Source organism: Muscardinus avellanarius, assembly GCF_963383645.1.
Source record: "Muscardinus avellanarius genome assembly, chromosome: 21".
Classification (NCBI taxonomy): Eukaryota; Metazoa; Chordata; class Mammalia; order Rodentia; family Gliridae; genus Muscardinus; species Muscardinus avellanarius.
In genome coordinates, this window is record NC_137807.1 from 1,617,501 (window position 1) to 1,641,155 (window position 23,655).

General features: G+C 54.3%; 3 protein-coding genes across 4 annotated transcripts in view; 2 read left to right on the forward strand and 1 right to left on the reverse strand.

Moving 5' to 3' along the window:
* Window positions 1–8,461, forward strand: part of LRRC43 (leucine rich repeat containing 43) — a gene marked incomplete at both ends in the record, with an annotated part of 12,280 nt that extends 3,819 nt beyond the window's left edge. Inside the window, 9 exons of the mRNA XM_080717584.1 lie at window positions 1,424–1,563; window positions 3,250–3,488; window positions 4,141–4,352; window positions 5,868–6,076; window positions 6,678–6,819; window positions 7,159–7,281; window positions 7,376–7,564; window positions 7,840–7,873; window positions 8,319–8,461. Of these exons, the coding sequence (XP_080573710.1) occupies window positions 1,424–1,563; window positions 3,250–3,488; window positions 4,141–4,352; window positions 5,868–6,076; window positions 6,678–6,819; window positions 7,159–7,281; window positions 7,376–7,564; window positions 7,840–7,873; window positions 8,319–8,461 (1,431 nt within the window). The remainder of the gene's footprint in view (window positions 1–1,423; window positions 1,564–3,249; window positions 3,489–4,140; window positions 4,353–5,867; window positions 6,077–6,677; window positions 6,820–7,158; window positions 7,282–7,375; window positions 7,565–7,839; window positions 7,874–8,318) is intronic.
* Window positions 8,462–10,028: 1,567 nt separating this feature from the next.
* Window positions 10,029–10,883, forward strand: B3GNT4 (UDP-GlcNAc:betaGal beta-1,3-N-acetylglucosaminyltransferase 4; the record flags this gene model as incomplete). Its single annotated transcript, XM_080717585.1, is given in 7 exon segments — window positions 10,029–10,173; window positions 10,176–10,407; window positions 10,409–10,523; window positions 10,527–10,602; window positions 10,605–10,691; window positions 10,694–10,834; window positions 10,837–10,883. Coding segments are annotated over 7 exon segments (843 nt in total).
* Window positions 10,884–11,686: 803 nt separating this feature from the next.
* DIABLO (diablo IAP-binding mitochondrial protein) lies at window positions 11,687–23,335 on the reverse strand (the record flags this gene model as incomplete). Of its 2 annotated transcripts, XM_080717716.1 has the most annotated exons (6): window positions 11,687–11,883; window positions 14,207–14,303; window positions 14,951–15,061; window positions 17,654–17,785; window positions 22,136–22,262; window positions 23,252–23,335. In XM_080717716.1, 6 exons carry the CDS (start codon window positions 23,299–23,301, stop codon window positions 11,687–11,689), a joined length of 714 nt encoding a protein of 237 aa, XP_080573842.1. The 2 variants fall into 2 exon arrangements, with proteins under 2 accessions (XP_080573842.1, XP_080573841.1); XM_080717715.1 differs by lacking the exon at window positions 17,654–17,785 and having other exon boundaries at window positions 23,252–23,301.
* Window positions 23,336–23,655: the final 320 nt, after the last annotated feature.

Genomic DNA, 23,655 nt, shown 5'->3' on the forward strand with positions numbered 1-23,655 from the left:
AGGAGGAGGAGGAGGATGAGGAGGAGGAGGAGGAGGAGGAGGAGGAGGGAGAAAATATGAATGAATATATATGAGCACATTGCCATTGGGGCTGGCAATTCCCTTCCTGTTGTACACCCAAAAGAATGGATGGACTCACACGGGTTCCGATTCCCCACAGAAGCTCCAGTCCCAGGGAAAACAACCCCCGTGTGTAGCCAGCAAATGCCCAGCATCCCAGGACCCGGGAGGCTGAGACAGGAGGATCGCAGCTCCACGCTGAGCCCCGGCAACTTAGCAAGACCCTGTTTCAGAATGCAGATGGAAAAGGGCTGGGGCGCAGCTCAGGGGTAGGAGGTTCAATCCCAGGAGCACCCAGTACAGAAAAACAATTGCAGTTAAATGCTAGAGGACTCGGCTGGCGGCAGAGGGGACTTGTCAGGTGCCCCAGCCGGGCTCAGGACCACACCGGGCACGGCTTGGATGGACGCACGTCTCGGTTACCTCGGGGCCACCCGAGTTCCATCCCAGAGACGAGCCCCTAAGGCTGGGAAGGTCCTGGAGCGTCCGCCTCGCCCCTCCCGCCCCATCCCCTTCTGACACTTCCCCGCCTGCGGCAGGAGTATTTTCTTCCTGCAATTTTTTCGTGTCAGTAGTACCAGCAACTGAAACCAGGGACGTCTACCCCCGGACATTTTTGTTTCTTGTGGTCCTAGGCATGGAACCCAGGGGCATTCTACCTCTGAGCTACACCCCCAGCCCTATTTTTAAATTTTTATTCTTTACTCTGAGTAACAGGGTCTCACTATGTTGTGGTCTCAATCAGTAGCTGAGGCTGACCACCACGAACCTGCGATCCTCCTGTCTCAGCCTCCCAGGTACTGGGATTACAGGCACGTGCTGCCACATTTGGCCTTCCTGCAATTTATTATTATTATTATTATTATTATTATTATTATTATTAAGTGTGTGGTACTGGGGTTCCTGGAAGCCCTTCTACCTCTGGGATACACACCCAGACCTATTTTATATTTTTGAAACAGGGTCTCTTACGCCAGCGCGGCTGGCTTCGAACCTGGGCGATCCTCCTGTCTCCGCCTCCCAAGCGCGGGGATGACAAGCGTGCGCCGCCACGCCCGGCCTTGTACTGGGGTTTAAACCCAGGGACATTCTCTCCCAGCCCTTTTTATTCTATTTTTTTGTTGTTGTTTTGAAACAGGATCTCCCTAGGTTGCCGAGAGTCTCACCATGTTGCTGAGGCTGGCTTTGAACCTGCGATCCTCCTGTCCCAGCTTCCCAAGCCTGCCACCAAGCCTGGCCTTCCTGCAACTTTAAAAAGGGAGTCTGGCTGGGCACAGGAAGGCAGGACAGGAGCACTTTACGGTTCTCTCCTGAGCTCCCCGGGGCCGGAGGCGGAGGCTCATGGCCTCATCTGTTCTCACAGGTGCTGGAGTTGTACGGTAACGAGATTGCCAGCCTGGAGTGTCTGTGCACTCACCCGCCGCCCGGCCTGCAGCACTTGGGGCTGGGCCACAACAAACTGCTGGGCCCCCTGGAGAGCCTGTACATCACCAGCAGCCACTGGTAACCTGGGGCCACGGGAGGGAGAGGGCGGGATCAAGCCTCAGATGTGGGGACACATCCTGGAGGCTCCCCGGATGCATTTCCGTAACTTCCGCTGGCAGCTAGGTCCACACCTAGAATCCCATTCTCCTACTCAATAGGGAAAGAAGTCCCCGGCTGGGTGTGATGGCACACGCCCGCAACCCCAGTACGTGGGAGGCTGAGGCAGGAGGACCACAGGTTCGGGGCCAGCCTCAGCAACTTAGGCCCTCGGCAACTTAGTGAGACCCTGTTTCAAAATAAAGAATAAAAAATAGGGCTGGCTGTGTAGATTGGAGGTGCAATGCCCCTGGGCTCAGTCCCCAGTACTGCAGAAATAAAATAAAATCAGGCTGTGTAGCTTAGCTCAGGGGTAGAATGCCCCTGGGTTCAATCTCCAGCATCACCAAAACAAAAAACAAACAAAAAAAAGTCTGCAAATAGAAGGGGCAAAATTCCCTCCTCGTTGAGAGCAGTTGTTCTTAGAAACAACTTTGGGGTGCTCCGTGAGGCCTTCTGCAACTTAATGAGATCCTGTTTCCAAATAAATAATCAGGTTGGGGGTATAACTTGGTGATAGAATGGCTCTGGGTTCCATCCCCAGTACCACACACACACACAAAAGAAGTTGCCGAAGGTCTCGCTGAGTTACTGAGGCTGGCCTTGAACCTGCCATCCTCCTGTCTCAGCCTCCCAAGTACTGGGGTTACAGGTGTGCGCCGACATGCCCAGAGAAACCATTCACCTTGGACTTCCTGAGACAAACCAGTGTAGGCTCATGCCATCAACAGAGTACCAAGTAGCAATCATTTTTTAATTCAGAAAGCATACTTCTGGCAAGCTAGTGCTTAATGTCGAGTATGGATTTCATGGGACCGTGAACATGAAACCTCCATCCCTCGGCATCTGGGAATCAGGAGGAGAAAGAACTTCTTGGGATCCACTTTGCTGGCGTTTCAGTTCTCCTAAAGGTTGGCCCTGGCCCAGGCTGTGTGCTGGTCTTCACAAAACACTCCTCTGCCTCACCTTGTCCACTGGCCGCGGCCCTCACGGGCAGGACAGGCCACCAGACAGGAGGGACCGAGAGGCGGGGACCGAGCTCAGTCAGCAGAGAGTTGGGGAGAGGGAAAGGGCGTTCTCTTGGCCGCCGTCCTCAAAGCTGAAGTCACTTTGCTCCTTTATTTTATTTTATTTTATGTGATACTGTGGATTGAAACAAGGACCATTCTACCTCTGAGTTACATCCCAACCCTTTTTCTTTTTTCTCTTTCTTCTTTCTTTCTTTTTTCAGAATTGGCTGTTGAACCCAGGGGCATTCTACCTTTGAGTTCCACCCCCACCCTATTTTTTGTTTTGTTTTGTTTTGTTTTTTGGTGGCACTGGGGATGGAACCCAGGGGCTTTCTACCTCTGGGCTACACTCCCATCCCTATTTTATTCTTTATTTGGAAACGGGGTCTCACTAGGTTGCTGAGGGCCTCGCTAAGCTGTGGAGGCTGGCTACGAACCCGCCATCCTCCTGTCTCAGCCTCCCAAGTTCTAAGGTCACAGGCGTTGCCCACCACGTCCGCCGGGCAGGGATTAGCTGGCCCAGGGCAGGAGGTTCAGGCTGAGTCCCCCCCCCCTCCTGGAGGCAGGGCGCCCTCACCCGGCCCGGCCCTCCTTCCAGGCCCAACCTGGTCTCCCTGGACCTGAGCTTCAACGACCTGACGGACCTGCAGGGCATGATGGCCAGCCTCAGCTCGCTGCGCCACCTGGGGCTGCTGGTGCTGCAGGGGAACCCGCTGGCGCTGGTGCCCTACTACCGCGGCTTTACCATCGACAGCCTGGCGCGGCTCTCGGTGCTCGACGACATCACCGTGACCCCCAATGAGAAGCACCAGTTCCGGGGCCTCAGGCTCAGCGGCGGTGGGTGCGGCCTGCGGTGCCCTTGACGGGGCCCTGGGGGCGGAGGGGTCCCTCGGGGTCTGGCCCTGGAGGCTGGGCCTGGGGGACCAAGGCAGGGAGGCCGGCAGCTCCAAAGCAGTCTTCACGCGGTGGCTCCAGATCGCCCCCTGGTGGCCGTGGCGCACGGCGTTTCCCCAAGTCCTGGCACCAAAACCAGGCGGTGCCAGCTCCAGCCACAGCGCCACACCGGGAGGCGGGATTTGTTTTGTGCGTGTGCTAGGGATTGACTCCAGGGGGGTTTTACCTCGGAGGTACACCCCCAGCCCTATTTTATTTATTATTATTATTTATTTTTGCGGTATTGGGGATGAAACCCAGGAGCATTCTACCTCCAGGCTACACCCCCAGCCCTAGTTTTTATTGTTTATTTTGAAACCGGGTCTCACCGAATTGCAGAGGGCCTCACTAAGTAGCCGAGGCTGTCCATGAACCGCGATCCTCCCATCTCAGCCTCGAAACCCAGGCTATCGAGGGGCCTGATGACCCATCCCAAAGCACCCACGGAGCTCAGCAGAGCGGGACACAGCCCTGGCTGAGGGGGATGGGGCCTGCGCCGCCTGCCCTCCTGCTGTCCACCGCCCCCAGGTCCCTCAGCCTCCAATCCTCCCTGCAGACCTCCTGGCACGTGAGGCGCAGTTGGTGGTGACCATCGGAAACGTCAGGGGCGTTCTGGACAGCTCCATCCTGGACCCGGAGCCAGGCCCCGAGGGCCCCTTCACCACCTACAACTATTACGTGACGTACGACTTTGTGGAAGACGAGGAGGGCGAAGGGGAAGACTACGGCGGCGGCGTGCTGGCCCAGGTGTGCCCGCTGGGCCTGGGAGTAGGTGGGCTCCGGGGGCGCCACAGGCTTCCGTGCAGCAGGCAGAATGGTCTCTGGGGGTCTAGGAAGATCCTGGACAAAGATTCACAGGCCTGCGCTGCCCAGGGCTCAGGCTCCGGCCCAGCCCCCGCCCAGCCAGGCGATCCTGGGGGGGGGGGCAGAGTCCCTTGACATACACGAGCCTACAGATGAGCAGCTGGAGATCAGGCCCAGGCCTGGGCGCGCGCGCGCGCGCGTGTGTGTGTGTGTGTGTGTGTGTGTGTGTGTGTGTGTTACTGGGGATGGAACCCAGGGCATTCTACCTCTGAGCTACACCCCCCAGTCTTATTTTTTATTCTTTATTTTGAAACAGGGTCAGCTGGGCATGTTGGCACATGCTTGTAATCCCAGAATTTGGGAGGCTGAGACCGGAGGATGTCAGTTCATGGACTGCAAAAAGAAAAAAAAGAAAAAGAAAAAAAGAAAGAAACAGGGTCTCATTAAGTTACGGAGGGCCTCACTAAGTAGCTGATGCTGTCCGCAAACTGCGATCCTCCAGTCTCAGCCTCCCGAACGCTGGGATTACAAACGTGTGCCACCACACCTGGCTTCTTTTATTCTTTAATTTGAAACAGGATCTCACTAAGTTGCAGAAGACCTTGCTTGTCTTTATTATACTGTAGAACACAGCTGGGTGTGGTGGTACGTGCCTATAATCCCAGTATTTGGGAGGCTGAGACAGGAGGATCGTTAGTTTACAGCCAGCCTCAGCAAGTTAGTGAGACTCTGCTTCCAAATAAAAAATAAAATAGGCCGGGTCTGGTGGCACGCACTCGTAATCCCAATACTTGTGAGGCTGAGACAGGAGGATCACAGGTTTGCAGCCAGCCTCGATGACTTAGTGGGGCCCTCTGCAACTTAGTGAGACCCTGTTTCAAACGAAAGAATAAAAAATAGGGCTGAGGGTATAGCTCAGAGGTAGCGCCACCAAAAAAGAAAAAAAAAAGAAAAGAAAGGAAAAGAAAGAAAGAAAGAAAGAAAGAAAGAAAGAAAGAAAGAAAAGTAAACTGCTGATGCTGCTGAGGCTGGTGGGGAACTCAGGACCAGCAGACGGCTGTTTCCTGCTCCTCCCTGCTCAGCGTGTTTGCTCACGCTGGGGCGCCGCTCAGGGACACTTACCTAGCACGTGTGCGGCCTGGGGTTCCATCCCCAGCGCCAGAAAAAAAAAATCCACACAGATAGTGATGTCTGTGCGGAGACCCCGGCAGAGCAGAGGGGCTGATGGCGGCGGCCTGGAGCTCTGGCTGTCTCCTGCAGATCGTCCCACCGTCCCCCGCCAGCTTGGGGCTAGGTGAGGAGGACCTGCTGGAGGACCTTCAGGAGGAGCAGCCGGAGGAGCTGCAGGGGGCGCCGCACAAGGAGTCCCACCAGGACTCCCATCGGGGCTCCCACCGGGATTCCCACCGGGACTCGTACCTGGATTCGCACCGGGGCTCCCAGCGGGGCTCCCAGCGGGGCTCGCACCGGGACTCCCAGCGGGACTCGCAGCGGGAGTCGCCCCAGACGCTGTCGGAGGTGGCCGAGGGGTCGGTGGAATCCGGGGCGACCGAGGCCATAGAGTCGGAGTCGTCCTTCATCTCGGGCCACACCGTGCACTCCGCGGCCCTGCCACAGTCCATCGACTCTGCCGAGGAGCTGGCAAAGCTGCGGCCGCGCATCGACCCCCGGCTCTGCCCCTCGCCAGGGTGAGGCGAGGCCCTGACCCCGGACCCAGGCCCCTCCTCAGCCCGCACGGAGCCTTGACCTCCCACCAGAGCACCCGAGGCCGGCCAGGGTTCCCCAGCCCTGGCCGCGGCCCCTTACACCTCAGCCCAGGATGGGAACCCTTTTAAAAATTTTGGTACTGTAGATTGAGCCTAGGGGGGATTCTACCTCCAAACTACACCCCTAGTTCTATTTCATTCGGAAACCGGGGCACACTAAGTTGCTGAGGACCTTGCTAAGTTGCTGAGGTTTCAAACCTGCGATCCTCCTGTCTCGGCCTCCCAAGTCCGGGGACGACAGGCCAGCACCCGGCTCCCCGCCGCCATTTCACTGCCATTAGAGCATCGCTTTGGACTCCAGGAGTCTGTGATGTTTACTTCCTGAGGATTTAGATGCCTTTGGCTGGAGTCCATCAGGTGGCATGTCCCGTCCCTAGAGGCGTCTCCCTGTGCCGGGCTCCCTCGCCCTGCCATAGCAGCTAGGCCCGCCTCGCTGTCCCTGGTTACCAGTCTTCCCCAAGACCCCGTCAGCGCCGCATCCGCCCGGCACAGCCCAGTGACGGCCTGTGTGTGTCTGCCCCAGGACCGTCCTCTTCAGCACGGCGCGCAAGCCCTGGGCGGAAGTCATTCCCTGCAACTACGAGATGCAACACACGCTCAGGGACTTGGTGCCGCTCAAGGCCTTCCTGCTGGCGGGGACCACGGTGACCATCGTGGAGGAGAAGGTGGGCAGAGGGCCGGCGTGGGGGCGCGTGCTTGAAATCCCAGCATTCGGGAGGCCAAGACAGGAGGATCGTGGTTCACGGCCAGCCTCAGCTACTTAGTGGGGCTCTTTGCAACTCAGTGAGGCTCTGTTTTAAAATAAAGAATAAAAAATTGGACTGGGGGTACAGCTTGGAGGTAGAATGCCCCTGGGCTCCATCCCCAGTACTAAAAAAAAAAAAAAAAAAAAAAAAAAAAAAAGCCACAAGGCGACCGGCCCCTCCAGTTCTGGTGTCCTGGGCCTCTGGGGCACCCGTGTCCCTGCCGCCCCTGCTCATGCCGGGCAGTGTCCTGTGCCCTAGATCCTCTCCTGGCCTGTGGTGCCACCTCCCGTGGACAGCCCCTTGCCTGTGAAGAAAGGGAAAGAAGAGAAAGACAAGAAGAAAGCAGGAAAGAAAGGGAAGGAGGACAAGGAGTCCCTCAAGGTAGACTGGGCTGCGGCCTGGGGTCCTGCCTGCGGGGAGGGGCACACGCCCGGCCACAGCCGCCTGCCCCGTCCCAAACTGCGCCTCCCCCCAGGAGCAAAAGACGCCCAAGAAGAAGAAGGAGCCTCCCCGGGAGCTCCGCCAGGACCCGCCCGTGCTGCAGGTGCTGGGCAGCGGCATGGTGGCCCTGGAGCCGCTGCTCGTGGGGGAGCCCCTGGTGTCCGTGGTGTGCAACTTTGGGGTGGTCCGCACCCAGGAATCGGACAAGCTGACCTCCGCCCGGGTACAGTGGGCCCCGCCTGCCCCGCAGAGAGCTCACAGGGCGGGGCAAGGCCATGGGCAGGGAGCTGGGCAGGCCCCGGGCACATGTGGGCACCATTTTGGCCTCTTCTCCAGTGTGGCCCAGGTCAGGCGCTCTCCTCACCCAGAGCCCCCTCCCATTCCCCTGTGCCAGCCTGGGAGGATTTGGGGGCACAGAGATGGCCTGGGCAATCACCCCTGCCCCTTTTCCCCGTGTCCCCACCTCGAATAAGCATCTCATTTATGGGTTTCTTTCAGGATTCAAAGAAGACTAAGAAAGTTGCCAAAAAAGGTAAGAGCTAGTGGTGGCGAAGGCAGGGGTGGGCTTTGAGCTGAAGCCCAGGGACGAGTCCATCTTCAGACCCTCGAAAGGCCCCAGCCACACCCTGAACCAAACCCCGCACCTTTCCGCACCCCAGAGCCCAGCAGCGGGCCATGGCCGAGAGGGTGGGGAGCTTCAGGGGTGCGGAGCCAGGGTGCAGTGGGGGCTCAGCGGGGCGGGCCAGGGCCCGGGATTTACTGAGTTTTTGATGGGAAGCTTCGTCTTTTATTTTATGGCACTGGGGCATTCTACCTCCGAGCCACACCTCAGCTCTATTTTTATTTCTATTTGGAACGGTCTCGTAGGGCGATGAGTCCATTTGCTGAGGCTGCCCTCCCACCTGCGATCCTCCTGTCTCTGCCTCCCAAGTCTGGGGATGCCAAGCGCCATTTCTTCTTTTTTTGTCTTTTGTCAGAAAAGTCAAAATCAGCGGCGCCGACCTACGAAAGCGAGTACCAGCCCGAACCGTTGACCGTGGAAGTCAAGATCCAGCTGAACCAGTGCCGCTCGGCGGAGGAGGCGCTGCGCATGCTGGTGGCCCAGGGCCGCGGAGAGTAAAGGCTGTTCTGAGCACGAGCCTCCGCGTCTGCTGGCCGCGCTGTCCGGGCGGGCAGGGGGCAGCCGCGGCCGCAGGGGCCGGGCAGGGGGCTGCGGGAGCCCTGGGGCCGCCCGCCCAGTCCACACGTGACCACGCCCACCAGACCGCCCGCGCAGGCCCCGCCCCCCACCACACCCTATCCGGGCCCTTCCCGCCCGCGCAGGCCCCGCCCCCACCACACCCTATCCGGGCCCTTCCCGCCCGCGCAGGCCCCGCCCACCCACCACACCCCATCCGGGCCCTTCCCGCCCGCGCAGGCCCCGCCCACCCACCACACCCATCCGGGCCCGCCCCGCCCCCTCAGGCGGTGGCCGGCGCAGGTAGGCCGGCTCGGCGGTCGAGGGCGGCGCAGCCGGGGGGCGCGGGGCCCGGGGCGTGCGGGCGCCGCCGGCTCGGCCCGCCGTCCCTTGCGCGGGGGGCGCGCGGTGACCGGCCGCAGGCGCTCTGGCCCTGGCCAGCGGCCCCGTCCAGCAGCCGCGAGTCGAGGCGCCGCGCTGAGCCCCGCGTCCCAGCGGGCCGCCCCGGCTGCGGATCCGCCTCGCCCGCCCGCGCTCGGCCCAGGTGGCCCAGGTGCTCGGCGGGGGCGCCCAGGTGCTCGGCGCAGCCCCCCTTCTCGGCCCGAGCGCGCCGGCCTCGCGCCGCCGCCGGTCTCTCCCGTTCAGCCAGGCCGGCCTCGCGCGGCCCCAGCGCGGCCAGGCGTCCAGCGCGGCCACCCGTTAGCTCTTTGAATGTTTGAAACGAGCTCGTTAGCCATTCGCACCTTGATCCTCAAGGCCGGGCTCGCGGGCTCGCAGCGCCACCTGAGTCCGGCGGCCTCCCCCTCCCGCGGCCGGAGACCGTAAAGCCTGGCGAACCTGTAATCCCAGGACGCGGCGGCCGCGGGGCGCCCTGAGGTGGGGGCTGCTGGAGACCTGTGGGGAGGGAGGGGGCGGCGGCCGTGAGCTGCGGCTCCTGGCACGGTGTGCAGGAGTCCCGGAGGCTCCGCCCGTGGAGCCCTCCTCTCGGGGAGGCAGGCGGCCCCTCGGCCCAGCGCTTGGGCTGTCATCAGGGCTTCTCCCAGAGAAGACAGCTCTTGGGGTTGCTTAGACTCAGATCTAAGCGCCCTGAATGTCAGATTTGGTGCTCACGATGAATTTAAAGCCAAGTCCGTGCCTTCCTTAAAACTCTTTTAGGGACTTTAGCTTCCTGGGAAAGGCTGAGGATGAGTCTCTGCTTTAAAATGGCTGCAGGTGCATTGGATTGCCGGGTCAAGGCCAGCCCTTGTAACTTAGTGGACCCTGTTTTTTGGTTTTGGTTTTTATTTTTTAAAGCAGGGCTGGGGTGTAGCTTGGCGTTAGAATGCCTCTGGGATCCATCGCCAGTGAGGCACGGCTGGAAGTCGCTTGTGGGAGGGGCCTGGCCGGCGGGGGCTGTCCACAGGTGATGGGAGGGCTGGGAGCTGGGGTAGTGTGTCCTCCTGGAAGCCCGGGGCCTGCGGGCACCCCGCGGGCTCCGGCTCAGCGCTCGCTGGCTCCCCAGGGCCTCACCATGTGGCACAGGCCGGGCTGGCTGCTGCTGGGCGGCGGCCTGCGCCCTCTGAAGGAGGCCCCACGGGGGGGGGGGGGCTCCCGTGGACCCCGGGCCTTCTGGGCGGCCCCCGGGCCCCGCCGCGCACAGTGCCCGCCCAATCGCACGGCGGCCGCCACCGCCTCTTCCTGATCTATCGGCATTGCCGCAACTTCTCGGTCCTGCTGGAGCCGCCGGGCTGTGCCGAGGACACCTTCCTGCTCCTGGCCATCAAGTCGCCGCCGGGCCACGTGGAGCAGCGGGCGGCCATCCGCAGCACGTGGGGCCGGGCGCGCGGCTGGCAGCTGAAGCTGGTGTTCCTGCTGGGGGTGGCGGCGCCGGCGCCCCCCGCCCGCCTGCTGGTTCGGCGACATCCTGCAGTGGGACTTCGCGGAGGACTTCTTCAACCTGACTCTCAAGGAGCTGCACCTGCAGCGCCCGGCGGCCGCCGCCTGTCCGCAGGCCCACTTCGTGCTCTAGGGAGACGACGACGACGTCTTCGTCCACGTCCCCAACGTGCTGGACTTCTTGGGCGGCCGGGACCCCGCCCAGGACTCCCGGTGGGAGGTGTCATCCTGCAGGCCCTGCCCAACAGGAACCCCAGGGTCAAGTACTTCATGCCGCCGGCCATGTACAGGGCCCCCCCTGGAAGCTGGGCGTGAGGCCCACGCACCACCCCGGCTTCAGGACATTCGGGATCCGGCAGCCCCCGGACCCCTGCCTTTACCGAGGGCTCCTGCTGGTGCACCCCCTCAGCCCCCTGCAGATGTGGACCATGTGGGCGCTGGTGACGATGAGGGGCTCAGGTGCGCAGCCACCCCCAAACCTCAGCTCTGAGGCGCCGCGCAACAGCCCGGGGGGAGGGAAACCCGTCACCGATCCCGCTGGCGTCCTTGTTTGTAGTCCCCTCCCCTCCTGTCTTGGTGGCCTCGGATACAGCCTGGCAAGCTGTCCAGCATGTGTGGAACGGGAGCCAAAGCCCAGCGAACGCTGCCAGAAAGCCGAGGGAACCCTGGGGCCCCTGCCTGTCTGGACAATGGAAGGATGCACGGGCCCCCAGGAGACACACACTCTTTTTTAAACGAAAAATAAATTTTCCTTTGGATATGACAGAAACTCGCAAGAAACAAACAAAATGAGAGGCAGTGTGAGAAGTCCTGCAGGGAGCACCAGGTGAGCTGCATCCACCCTTTAATAGCAGGCGGGCTCCGCTGCCCGCGCCGTCCTCAGGCGGTGAAGCCAGGCCAGAGGGAAGGCCTTACAACACTTCAAAAGGAAGCCCTGGAAGCTGGCCGCCTCCCCACCAGACTCATCCTACCGAGGGAGTGGATACTAAATCATACTTGAAAACCGGAGGAAGATTGAAAACAGGTTAAACAGCTATTGAACTTAAGGGTTTGACTAAAAACAGACCCCTCTCTGGCCCAGGCTGATGAAAACCTCGGGCATGATGTAAAAAGCCCAGAGAGCAGTGAGGGTGTGCACTGATAAACGGGGACAGTGCCCAAGGCCAAGAACCAGGTCCAGCAGAAGCTGAGTAGGGGGGGGGGCTCGTGCCCACGAGGCTTCGCAGGCTGGCCAGGGCCCGTGGCCCCTTCTCTGCGCAGAGCCCGCCCGCGGGGTGGACAGCCGCGCCCGCCTCAGTCTTCCCGCAGGTAGGCCTCCTGCTCCTGCTCCGACCGCTCGTCTCTGTCCTCCTGCATCTTCTGGTGCAGCTCTTTGGTCTGCGCTTCGGCCAGCTTGGTTTCTGCTTTCTGGGAGAGCTGGCGCACCTCCTGTACCTGCGATTTCACCAGCTGGATGTGATTCCTGGCCGTTATAGAGGCCTGATCTGCTCCTGCCGGGAGACGGGACGACTGTGCTGAGCAGACGAGTGCAGAGGGCGCAGGTGGACGCAAGCACAGCCCTCGGGCCACTTTCCCTGGCCCCCAGCCCACCTTCTCTCGGCAGAACTCAGCCCTCTGCCTCCAGGTTCAGGAGTGCATTGAACTGCCCAGTGCCCTACTGTCAAACCCCAATATTTTTGTCTGTCAGCAGCTAACATTTAATTTTAAAGTAATTCCCAAAATCATCTTTATAGCTACAGGACCTTTTATAATTTTTTTTTTTTTTTTTTTTTTTTTAAGCTGGGCATGGTGGTTCAGGCTTGTAATCCCAGCATTCGGGAAGCTGAGACCGGAGAACTGTGGTTCATGGACAGCCTCAGCTACTTAGTGAGGCCCTCCGCAACTCAGTGAGATCCGGTTTCAAAATAAAGAAAAAAAAAAAAAATAGGGCAGGGGGTGTAGCTCAGAGGTCGAATACCCCTGGGTTCCATCCCCAGACCCGCAAAAAACAAAAAAACAAAAAACAAAAAAAAAAAAAAAAAAAAAAAAAAACAAACTTTTTTTTTGTATTGGGGATTGAATCCAAGGACATCTTCCAAGCTACATCCCCTGCCCTATTTTTTATTCTTTATTTTGAAATGGTCTCACTGAATTAAGAAGGGCTTCACCAAGTAGCTGAGGCTGGCCACAAACCTGCGATCTTCTCCCAGGTACTAGAATTAGAAGGGTGTGTAACCATGGCCAAGACACATTTTTTAAATGAAACAAAATTACAAAATATACCTCTTATGACATTATATTAACTATGTTTTCTATAGTTCCATACTATAATAGTCATTTCCCCAGCCTTATTTTATTATTTTGAAATAAGGTCTCACTACATTGCTAGGGCCTCTCTAAATTGCTGAGGCTGACTTGGAATCTTTGATCCTCCTGTCTCAGCCTCCCAAGTACTAGGATTACAAGCTGTACCATCACGCCCGTTTACAGTCTCACTTTTTAGAAGATGAGAAAGATACTCTTTAAATTCCCAAAACAGAGGCTAGGCATGGTGGCACCTGCTTGTAATTCCAGCATTTGGGAGGCTGAGACACAGGAGGATCATGGTTCTAGGACAGCCTCAGCTACTTGGGCCCTCCGCAACTCAGTGAGACCCTGTTTCAAAATAAAGAATAAAAAATAGGGCAGAAAGTGTAGCTCGGAGGTCGAATGCCCCTGGGTTCCACCCCCAACTGCCACCCCCACACACACAAAAAAAGAATTGCCAGGCATGATGGTGCATATGCTTATAATCCCAGTACTTGGAAGGCTGAGACAAGAGGATCACAGGTTCAAAGTTAGCTCCAACTACTTAGGCCCTCCACAACTTAGTAAGACAGTTTCAAAATGGGTTCAATCTTGCCGGGCATGGTGGCGCATGCTTATAATCCCTGTGCTTGGGAGGCTGAGACAGGAGGATCGCACAGGTTCGAAGCCAGCCTCAGCTACTTAGTGAGGCTCTCAGCAAATTAGTGAGACACTGTTTCCAAATAAAATATAAAAAAAGGTCTTGGAGTATAGCACGGAGGTAGAAAGCCTCTGGGTTCCACCCCCAGTACCACCAAAAACAAAACAAAAAAACCCAACAACAACAAAAAACAAAAAAACAAAATGGGTTCAATCTCCAATACCAAAAGAATGCTACTTAGTGAGGCCCTCTGCAACTCATACCCTATTTCAAAATATAGGGCTAGGGGTGTAGCTCAGAGATAGAATACCCCTGGGTTCCATCTCCAGTACCACCACCACCACCACCAAAAAAAAAAAAAAAAAAAAAAGGTGTAGCTCAATGAATTTCTGGGGCTCAATTCCCAGTACCAAAATAGTTTATTCTGTGTAGGTGTGTGTGTGCGTGCCACTAGGGTCGAACCCAGTGGCATTCTACCTGAGCTATACCACCCCACCATATTTTACTTTGAAATAAGATCTTGCTTAAGTTACTGAAGCTGGACTCAAACTTGCAATACTCCTGTCTCCGCCTCCCAACCAATACACTGTCTAGATTATTATAAAATGAACTGCTTAACCTGGGGACAGACTTCCCGTGGCAGGCAGCAGCAGTTTTATTTTCCCTTCTGTTAGATAACCTGGCACCTACTGATCTGGCCTTTTTAAAAGGGTGCTCATTTTTCCTACCGTGCAAATAAAAGGTTGGTTAATACAGAAGCGGCTATTTCTCAAATGTAGAGCCGTAACGGGGATCGTCAGTTAGGTCATCCAGCCTCAGCCCCTCATCCTACAGCCAGATGAACACCAACAGCGCCCTTTCGTGGGCTCAAATAGCCCCTGGCCTACCAGACTGGTACGCGGCTTCCGCTGCCATCTCCGAAAGACCGACCGCAGTCATCCACGTGCTTTCCAGCTTCAAGTATTCTTGCTGTTTTGAATTCATCTGTAAAGTTAGCAAAAACTTAGCGCAAAGGCCTCTCCGTTAAATGGACTTATTCAAAATAGCAACATTTAAGAAGTTTTTGATCAGACCTCTTGATTCATTTATTTACTTACTTTGTGGTACTGGGAATTGAACCCAGAGGCATTCTACCTCTGAGCGACACCCCAGCCCTAGTTCTTTTATTCTTTATTTTGAAACAGGGTCTCAGTGAGTTGCAGAGGGCCCGAGTAGAGCTGCCTTCCCCAGTCCTTTTTATTTTTTAAAGTTCTGTGGTCCTGGGGATAAACCCAGGGGCATTCTACCTCTGAGCGACACCCCAGCCCTAGTTCTTTTATTCTTTATTTTGAAACAGGGTCTCAGTGAGTTGCAGAGGGCCCGAGTAGAGCTGCCTTCCCCAGTCCTTTTTATTTTTTAAAGTTCTGTGGTCCTGGGGATAAACCCAGGGGCATTCTACCTCTGAGCGACACCCCAGCCCTAGTTCTTTTATTCTTTATTTTGAAACAGGGTCTCAGTGAGTTGCAGAGGGCCCGAGTAGCTGAGGCTGTCAGGTGCTGGGATCACGGGCGGCGCACGGCACCTGTCTTAGTAACTCAGACACCACAGTGAGGCGGGAACGCTCGCGCCGGTGCCTAGCAACCTCCGCTTACCTCGACTCTGGCTCCTATAATCACCTGCCACACTTCATCTTCCTCCTGCGAATTCATTTTCCCAAGTAAATTTGTATATTGTCGGTACAGAGAAATTAATGTATAAACAGCCTACAAATACAGAATAAATAGGTCTGAGTAAATGAATGAGGCGTGAGAAGGATTAGTGACATTCATATCTAGGAGAGGCAGCCCGTCACAGCCAACCGGCTGCCCCGCACCTCTCTCAAACAGCGGAATGCTGGAACAGCAGCATCTCTACCTTCAAGCCTGTGTCTTCAAACACTTGTTAGCAACTCCAGAAAGACAACACAAGGCAAAAAAAATAAAAGAAAAAAGAAAAAAGAAAAAAAAATTAATGAAAAAGTTATTTATAAAACACAAGGAAAACAAATGTAAAAATGAGACTCTTCATTGTTGTCTTGGGAGACAAGAGTTTGGGTATACTCCCCAGGCTGGCCCAGAACTCCTGAGGTCAGAGCAATCCTCCTGCCTCATTTTCCTGAGCAGCTTGGGCCAAGGTGGGCACCACAGCCGCTGACGGCTTCTAAGTCCCCACATACCCTTCCTTTGTCTGGTACAGGGACTTGAACTCAGGGCTGTTCTGACTTTGAGCTATAACCCTACACTTTTTAGTTTGAAACAGGGTCTCACGAAATTATCACCCGCTGGCCTCAAACCTGCAGCCTTCCTTTCTCAATGTCCCAAGTACTGGAGGAGAGGTGCACACACACCTCACCCACTGCCTTTGGTTTTTAGTGTCTCCCCCACCCCCAGTACTGGGGATGGAACCCAGGGGCACCGTACCTCCGAGCTACACCCCAGCCTGATTATTTAGTCTTTTTATTTTTTGAAACAGTGTCTGAGTTGTGAAGGGCCTTGCTAAGTAGCTGAGGCTGTCTGCAAACCACAATCCTCCAGTCTCAGCCTCCCAGGAGTCAGGAGGCTGAAACTAGATCGTGCGCCACCACACCAGGCTGTTTTTAGTGGTACTGGGGGTGGAACCCAGGAGTCCTCTATCTTTGGGCTACACTCCCAGACCTATTTTTATTTTATTTGGAAACAGGGTCTCATTAAGTTGCTGAGGGCCTCAGTAAGTAGCTGAGGCTGGCTGCGAACCTGTGTGATCCTCCTATCTCAGCCTCCCAAGTGCTGGGATTATAAGCTTGGGCCATCATGCCTGGCTAAATTTTTTTTTGTGTGTAAAAATAAATCTTTAAGAGCTGGGCGTGGTGGTGCACGCTTGTAATCCCAGCAATTGAAAAGCTGAGACAGGAGGATCCTGGTTTGCAGGCAGCCTCAGCTACTACTCAGCAAGGACCTTTGCAACCTAGTGAGACCCTGTTTCCAAATAAAGAATAAAATATAGGGCCGGGAGCCAGGCGTGGTGGCGCACGCTTGCAATCCCAGCATTCAGGAGGCTGAGACTGGAGGATCACAGTTCGCGGCCAGCCTCAGCTACTTACTGAGGCCCTCTGCAGCTCAGTGAGACCCTGTTTCACACTAAAGAATAAAAAATAGGGCTGGCTGGGCCGGGCGTGGTGGTGCACGCTTGGAATCCCCTTGCTTGGGAGGTGGAGACAGGAGGATCGCGCAGGTTCAAAGCCAGCTGTGCTGGCTTAAGAGACCCTGTTTCCAAATAAAAAGTATATAAAACACTGCAGTATATAAAATAGGAGGCAACCTGATCTGGTTTAATAAAGGATAAAATAGCCCAAAGTCTACCTTAAGAGGTGTCTCTGTAAGAATTGTTTTATAAAAACCACACACACAAAAAATGCTGGGTGTGGTGGGCCCGCTTGTAATCCCTGCACTTGGGAGGAGGATCGCACAGGTTTGAAGCCAGTCTCACTGACTTAAGAGACCCTGTTTCCAAATAAAAGTATAAAATAGGTCTGGGACAGCCTCAGCTACTTAGCGAGGCCCTTCACAACTCAGTGAGGCCCTGTTCCAAAATTTAAAAAAGACGCCGGGCGTGGTGGCGCACGCTTGTAATCCCCGAGCTTGGGAGGCGGAGACAGGAGGATCGCGCAGGTTCGAAGCCAGCCGCGCGCGCTGGCTTAGGAGACCCTGTTTCCAAATAAAAAGTGTAAAATAAGTCTGGGAGTGTAGCCCGGAGGTAGAAGGGCTTCCAGGAACCCCAGTACCACCAAAATAAATAAATAAATAAATAAAAAGATAAAAAAAATAAAAAGGACTAAAAAATAGGGATATGGGTGTAGTTCGGAGGTACACTTCCCCTGGGTTCTGTCCCCAGTACTGCAAATAAATAAATAAATAGAGCCAGGAGTGGTGGTGCAAACTTGTAATCCTGGCATTCGGGAGGCAGAGACTGGAGGATGTGGTTAGCTGACGGCCTCAGCTACTTAGCAAGGCCCTTTGCAATTCAGTGAGACCCCGTTTCAAAAAATAAAAGACTGAAAAATAGGGCTGGGAGTGTAGCTCAGAGGTAGAATGCCCCTGGGTTCCATCCCCAGTACCGGGAAGAAAAAAAAAAGAAAAAAAAAAAATCAAGACTCAGTAACCTTTTTATTAAAGAATCAGAGTTAATACTTTAGGTGTCTCGGCCGTAGAGTCTTTACTGAAACTGTAATGCATCCACAAATAAGCCTACCTAAGTTCCAACAAAATACACTGGACGAGATTTGGTTGTGAGCCAGTTTGTCAACAATCGGCCTAGAATATCAAGACTGAGAGACATACCTTGGTATATTCGGTGATTGCTTCGATCAGTGCGTATGTGGTTTGAGAGAGGAAGGTAGAGGTGCTATCTGTTACCAAAGACACAGCCCTCCTCATTAATGCTTCGTTACTAAGAGAATGAGGCTCCGACTTCTGAAAGACACAAATATTATCATTTGATTTCCAACATAATCAAAGCTCAAACTAAAAACTTCATCGTGGACAACCAAAATATATATATATATATATATATATATATATATATATATATATATAATTCTCATGCATGCTTGGAGTTTTACACCGTCATACGTCTTTGGGTTAGTTTTTAAGGCTTTATTTTGGCTAAGACAATATAAAGAAATAATCCCAAAGGATGTGGTTTACCTATTTTCATTCATAAAGTGGCAGTGATAATAAGCCAGGGCTAGGATCTCTAAGGCACACCTACAACCCTATTTTTGTTTTTGAAACAGGGTCTCATCTGGGCGTGGTGGGTCACACCTGAGGGCAGCCTCAGCCATGTACAGAGGCTTTCAGCAACCTATAAAACCCTGTTTTGAAACAACAAATAAAGGGCAGGGGATGTAGCTGAGAGGGAATGCCCCTAGACTCAATCCCTACCACTTCCCTACCTCCTACACACAAGGAAGCAGTGTCTTGCAGAGGCCTCAATCCTGTGATCCTGTCTCAGCCTCCCAAGTACTGGGATTACAGGCGTGCACCTCCACACCGAGCAAAAATATGAGTGATTTTTTGTTTTATTTTTGTGGTACTGAGGATTGAACTTGGGCATTCTACTTCTGAGCTACACTCCCAGGTCTTTTTATCATTTGGAAATAGGATCTCACTAAGTTGCCGAGAGGCTGGTTTTAAACCTGTGATCCTCCTGTTTCAGCATTCCAAGTATACAAGCGTGTGCCACCACGTCGGGCTCAAAAAACATCACGATTATAACCAACAAATTTATGAAGTCACAATTTATTAATACAAGTGCTATATACTTGAAATATAAATAAAACACTCTGTTCTCAAAGATTTCAGGCAGAGCAGGGGAAGGCAGCAAACCAGAAAAATGCATGTAGTTAAGTATCATGGGAGCTGCTGCAAAAGCCTGAAAGGCCTAGGTTACCAGCAACCGCATGCTGAGGCCACTTCAGCCTATAAAAGGCATCCTCTGTCTGACCAGGATGCAGCCTGGCTGAAAGTCTAAACATGCGTGGGAGGATGAGGGAGCACAATTCTAACCAGAAAAGCAACATGGTCTTGGGGGTAAGCGGAGAGAAATCTTCACTCTGACCTGAGCTACTATGTTAAACAAAAATAAAACTACCTTGAGCTGGGCGTGGTGGAGCACACTCATCACCCCAGTACCTGGTAGGGTGAGACAGAAGGACCACAGGTTTACCAGCAGCCTCAGATACTTAGGCCCTGCAACCCAGTGAGACCCTGTTTCAAAATAAATAATAAAAAAAAAGGCTGGAAGCATAACTTGGAGGTAGAATGCCCCTGGGTTCCATCTACAGAACCACACAAAAAATAAAAATACAAATTAGCAAAACTACCTTGAGTTATGTGAACTTGGCTGTGTGTATGTGTGCTTTACTGAAGATGGAACCCAGAGGCATTCTACCTCTGAGCTACATCCCCAGTCCTATTTTATTCTTTTATTTTTAATTTTTAATTTTTTGTGGTACTGGGGATGGAACCTGGGGGTCTTCTACCACCAGACTACACCCCAGACCTATTTTATTTTTCATTTGGAAACATGGTCTCACTAAGTAGCTGAGGCTGGCTTCGAACCTGCGATCATCCTGTCTCAGCCTCCCAAGTACTGGGATTACAGCGTATGCCACCACGCCTAGCTGAATTGGGCTATGCTGCCATCTATAAAGACTAGTCATTCAGCTGGGCGTGGTGGCGCACGCTTGTAATCCCTGAGCTTGGGAGGCGGAGACAGGAGGATCGCGCTGGTTCGGAGCCAGCCTCGCTGGCTTAAGAGACTCTGTTTCCACATAAAAATGTTAAAAAATAGGTCTGGGAGTGTGGCCCGTGGGAGTGTATACCAGAGGTAGAAGGGCTTCCATGAACCCCAGTACCACACACACACACACACACACACACACAAAAAAAAAAAAAAAAAAAAAAAAGACCAGTCATTCATAACTCACCTTCTGCCTTTCAACGGAGCATTCACTATCAGAACAAAGAAACTATGGCTTTGTCATCGGCTCTGTCTTGTTTTACTAGAGTATAAAATCCCAGAATCACTGCCTTTTTTTGTGTGTGGCACTGGGGAATGAGCCCAGTGGTACTCTACCAAGGAACTACATCCCCAGTGCTTTATTTTTAGATCATGTCGAAGTTGCCCAGGCTGGCCTTGAACTTAAGATCCTCCTGTGTACCCTCCTGAGCAGCAGGTTTACAAGCATGGGTTACCCCAGACTGACACTTCCAGATTCCCATCTCCTTCTTTCAAAACCCATTCCTCCCCATCTTTGCAAATGGCACCTCTATTTTTTCAGTTGCTCAGGCCTTTAAAAAATACTGGAATCAGCCGGGTGTGGTGGCACACACTTTTAATCTCAGCATTCAGGAGACTGAGAGATAGGAGGATCGCGGTTCGCAGACAGCCTCAGCTACTTAGTGAGGCCCTTTGCAACCCAGTGAGACCCTGTTTCAATATATAGAATGCCCCTGGGTTCCAGACCTGCAAAAAACCGTGAGGTTCCATCCCTAGTACTGCAAAAAAAAAAAAAAAAAAAAAAGGTTGTGGATGTAGTTCAAAGGTCAAATACCTCTGTGCTCAATCCAGAATCCAGTACCACAAAAAACCCCAGCACTACCACGATAGGTTATGTGCCCCTTGTCAATACACCTGCAACTCCCACTGGCTGCCTGTGGCTAACTGCCTGACTTGGTCCAAACTACTATCACCTTATGCCTGGACTATTTCCTCATACTCTTTCTGGAGCCACATAAGAAACTTTCAAAATCTATGCCAGATAAAAAAAAGCCCTGAGTCAAAAGCTTCTGTGGCCTTTTGAGAATAAAATTCAAAGCCTTACGATGGCTCTCAAAGGGCACAACCTGGCCCTAATTCAATAGGCCTCTCCTGTTACTACCTCCTGCTCTCATTCCACCCCAGCCACGCAGGCGCCCTAGCTGTTTCTCACCCCGGAGGCAATCTGTATCTGGGCCTTTTTTGGGTGGCGGGGGTGAGTAGGGATTGAACCCAGGAGCACTCTACCTGAGCCATGCCCCCACTTCCTATTTGAGAAGCTGCTGAGGCTGGCCTCGGCCTCTGGGGTAGCTGCGATCGCGTTTCTAGTCCTAAGAACTCCTCTGCCCAGCACACTTTCTCCACCACATATGGCCGCACCCATTCGGTTCTGTGACATGTAAAACACTGCCTTATCTGAGTAGCTTTTTTTTTTGTTTTTTCTTCGGTACTGAGGGCTGAAGTTTTATCTTTTGTTGTTGAGCGTATTACTAAGTTGCTGAAGTTGCTCTGGAATTCAAGACTCTGCAATCTCAAGTCTCACAAGTATTTGGGATTACAGGCTTGAGCCACCCTTAAAAGCAAAACAATCTCAGTTTTCTACTCCCTATTTGCTATTTGTTTCTTGAGATTATCTCAACTGACTTTTCTGTGTGTGCGTGTCTGGTACCAGGGATGGAACCCAGGGGCACTGTACTTCTGAAATATGCCCTCAGCCCCCTGCCTTTTTATTTTTGGCAGCACTGGGGTTGGATCCCTGGAGCATTCTATCTTTGAGCTACACCCCCAGCCCTATTTTTTATTTTGAAACCGGGTCTCACTGAGTTGCAAAGGGCCTCACTAAGGAGTAGCCGAGGCTGTCCATGAACCACGATCCTCCTGTCTCAGCCTCCCGAATGCTGGGATTACAAGCACCTGCCTCCGTGCCTGGCTCCCAGAGTTTTAGTTTTATGTCAGCAAGAATTTTGTGTCTCTCACATTCTCAGGGTATAACACCTAAAATTACTCTCGCTGGATGAAACTTCCTTATAGACTATAATCTCTTATTTTACTCTTCATACAACGTGAGGTAGTTCTTATAAAATGATCAAAACAGGAGTATAAGCCGGGCGCGGTGGCGCACGCTTGTCATCCCAGCATTCGGGAGGCTGAGACCGGAGGATCACGGTTCGTGGACAGCCTCAGCTACTTAGTGAGGCCCTCTGCAACTCAGTGAGACCCGGTTTCAAAATAAAGAATAAAAAAAATAGGGCAGGGGGTGGAGCTCGGAGGTCAAGTGCCCCTGGGTTCCATCCCAAGACCGCCAAAAAAACCCACAAAAAAAACAAACAAAAAACCCAGGAGTATAATATATCTGCTCAACTCTGAAGAGTGGCACAGCTGCAAGCACGTACCAGGTGGGCAGCGGAAGCACCAGGCCCACCGATGCCACCTGGACAGGGCAAGGTTTCAAGAGGGCGCCCTCCCCTAAGACAAGCAGCACCAGGCCACAAGAGCTTTACCTGAGCGATGGGAACCGCGCACAGCGTCACGCCAAATGCAGCCCCAACAGTTTTGTGCCATGGTCTTATCAATTCTGAGAAACAGCGCTTCTTGGAGTTAGCCACCACAGGAACACAGTATCTGTACCTAGAAACGGAGGTTCAGTTTAATGAGGCACAACATCAATCTGGAAAAGGCTCTTTGATTTTTTTTTTTTTTTTTGTGTGTGTGTGGTGGTGAAGATTAAACTCAGGGGCATTCTACCTCCGAGCTACATCCCCATCCCTATTTTATTTTATTTTTTTGCAGTACTGAGGATGAAACCCAGGGACATTCTACCTCCAAGCTACACCCCCAGCCCCATTCTTTATTCTGAAACAGGGTCTCACTGCACTATTTTACTTTTTATTTGGAAACAGGATCTCAAGTTGCTGAGAGCCTCACTACATTGCTGAGGCTAGCCTCCTGTCTCAGCCTCCCAAGTACTGGGGTTATAGGCATGCACTATCATATCCAGTTCAAAACCCTGTATCGAAATAATATCTTTCTTGTGTGGTACTAAGGACTGAACACAGGGGCATTCGTTGTACCTCCATGCTACAACTCAGTCTTTACTTACTTATATTTTGCAGTACTGGGGATGGAACCCAGGGGCATTTGACCTCCGATCCGCACCCCCTGCCCTATTTTTTATTCTTTATTTTGAAACCGGGTCTCACTGAGTTGCAGAGGGCCTCGCTAAGTAGCTGAGGCTGTCCGCGAACCGCGATCCTCCGGTCTCGGCCTCCGGGACACTGGGATGACGAGCGTGCGCCGCCACGCCCCCCAAGACCCTGCTTTTAAAACCAGAATTCGGAGGTCGAAGCTTCTGGGTTCACTCCCCGGCGACCCCGGAGGCAGGAGCTGGAGGACACCAAGCCCGGACCAGCCGGTTTCTACAGCAAACAGCGCCGGGGTGAGACCCAGCGCAGAGGCCGCGCTCAGCGGAAGAGCGGCGGCTAACGGCGCCCGGCCGGCTCGCGGGCGCCGAGTCACGGAGCCGCCGGGAACCGGGCCGCCCTTCGCGCTCCCTCCTCGGCGGGCCCCAGCCAGCCCGGCGCGGAGGCCCCGCCGCCCCGCCCCGGCCGCGGCCCTACCTGAAGAAGGACGCCACGCTCCTGGACAGCCAACTCCTCAGAGCCGCCATCCCGCGGCGGGCGGAGGCCGGACGCGCGCCGGAAGTGACGCACATCGCGCGCGGCGGGCGGGCCCCTCTGCGGGGGAGCCGGGCCGTGGCCACGCCCCCGCCCGAGGCGGCGGCTGCGATTGGACGGACGGGACGAGACGGGGCGGGGCCCGGGGTAACGACCGTTATGGCCGTGCAGGGCTCTAACCGCCGGGGCTGGGGCGCGGGCCGGGCCGGGGTCCGCCGCCTGAGCGGGCTCGCAGGTCGGGCCGGGCCCAGCCCGAGGCAGCCGGGCTCGCGAGTTTCCTGAGCCGCAGAGCTCTGCCGCGCGCCGAGGGAGACGGAGCGGCGGGGGTGCTGGGCCGGCGGGGCGGG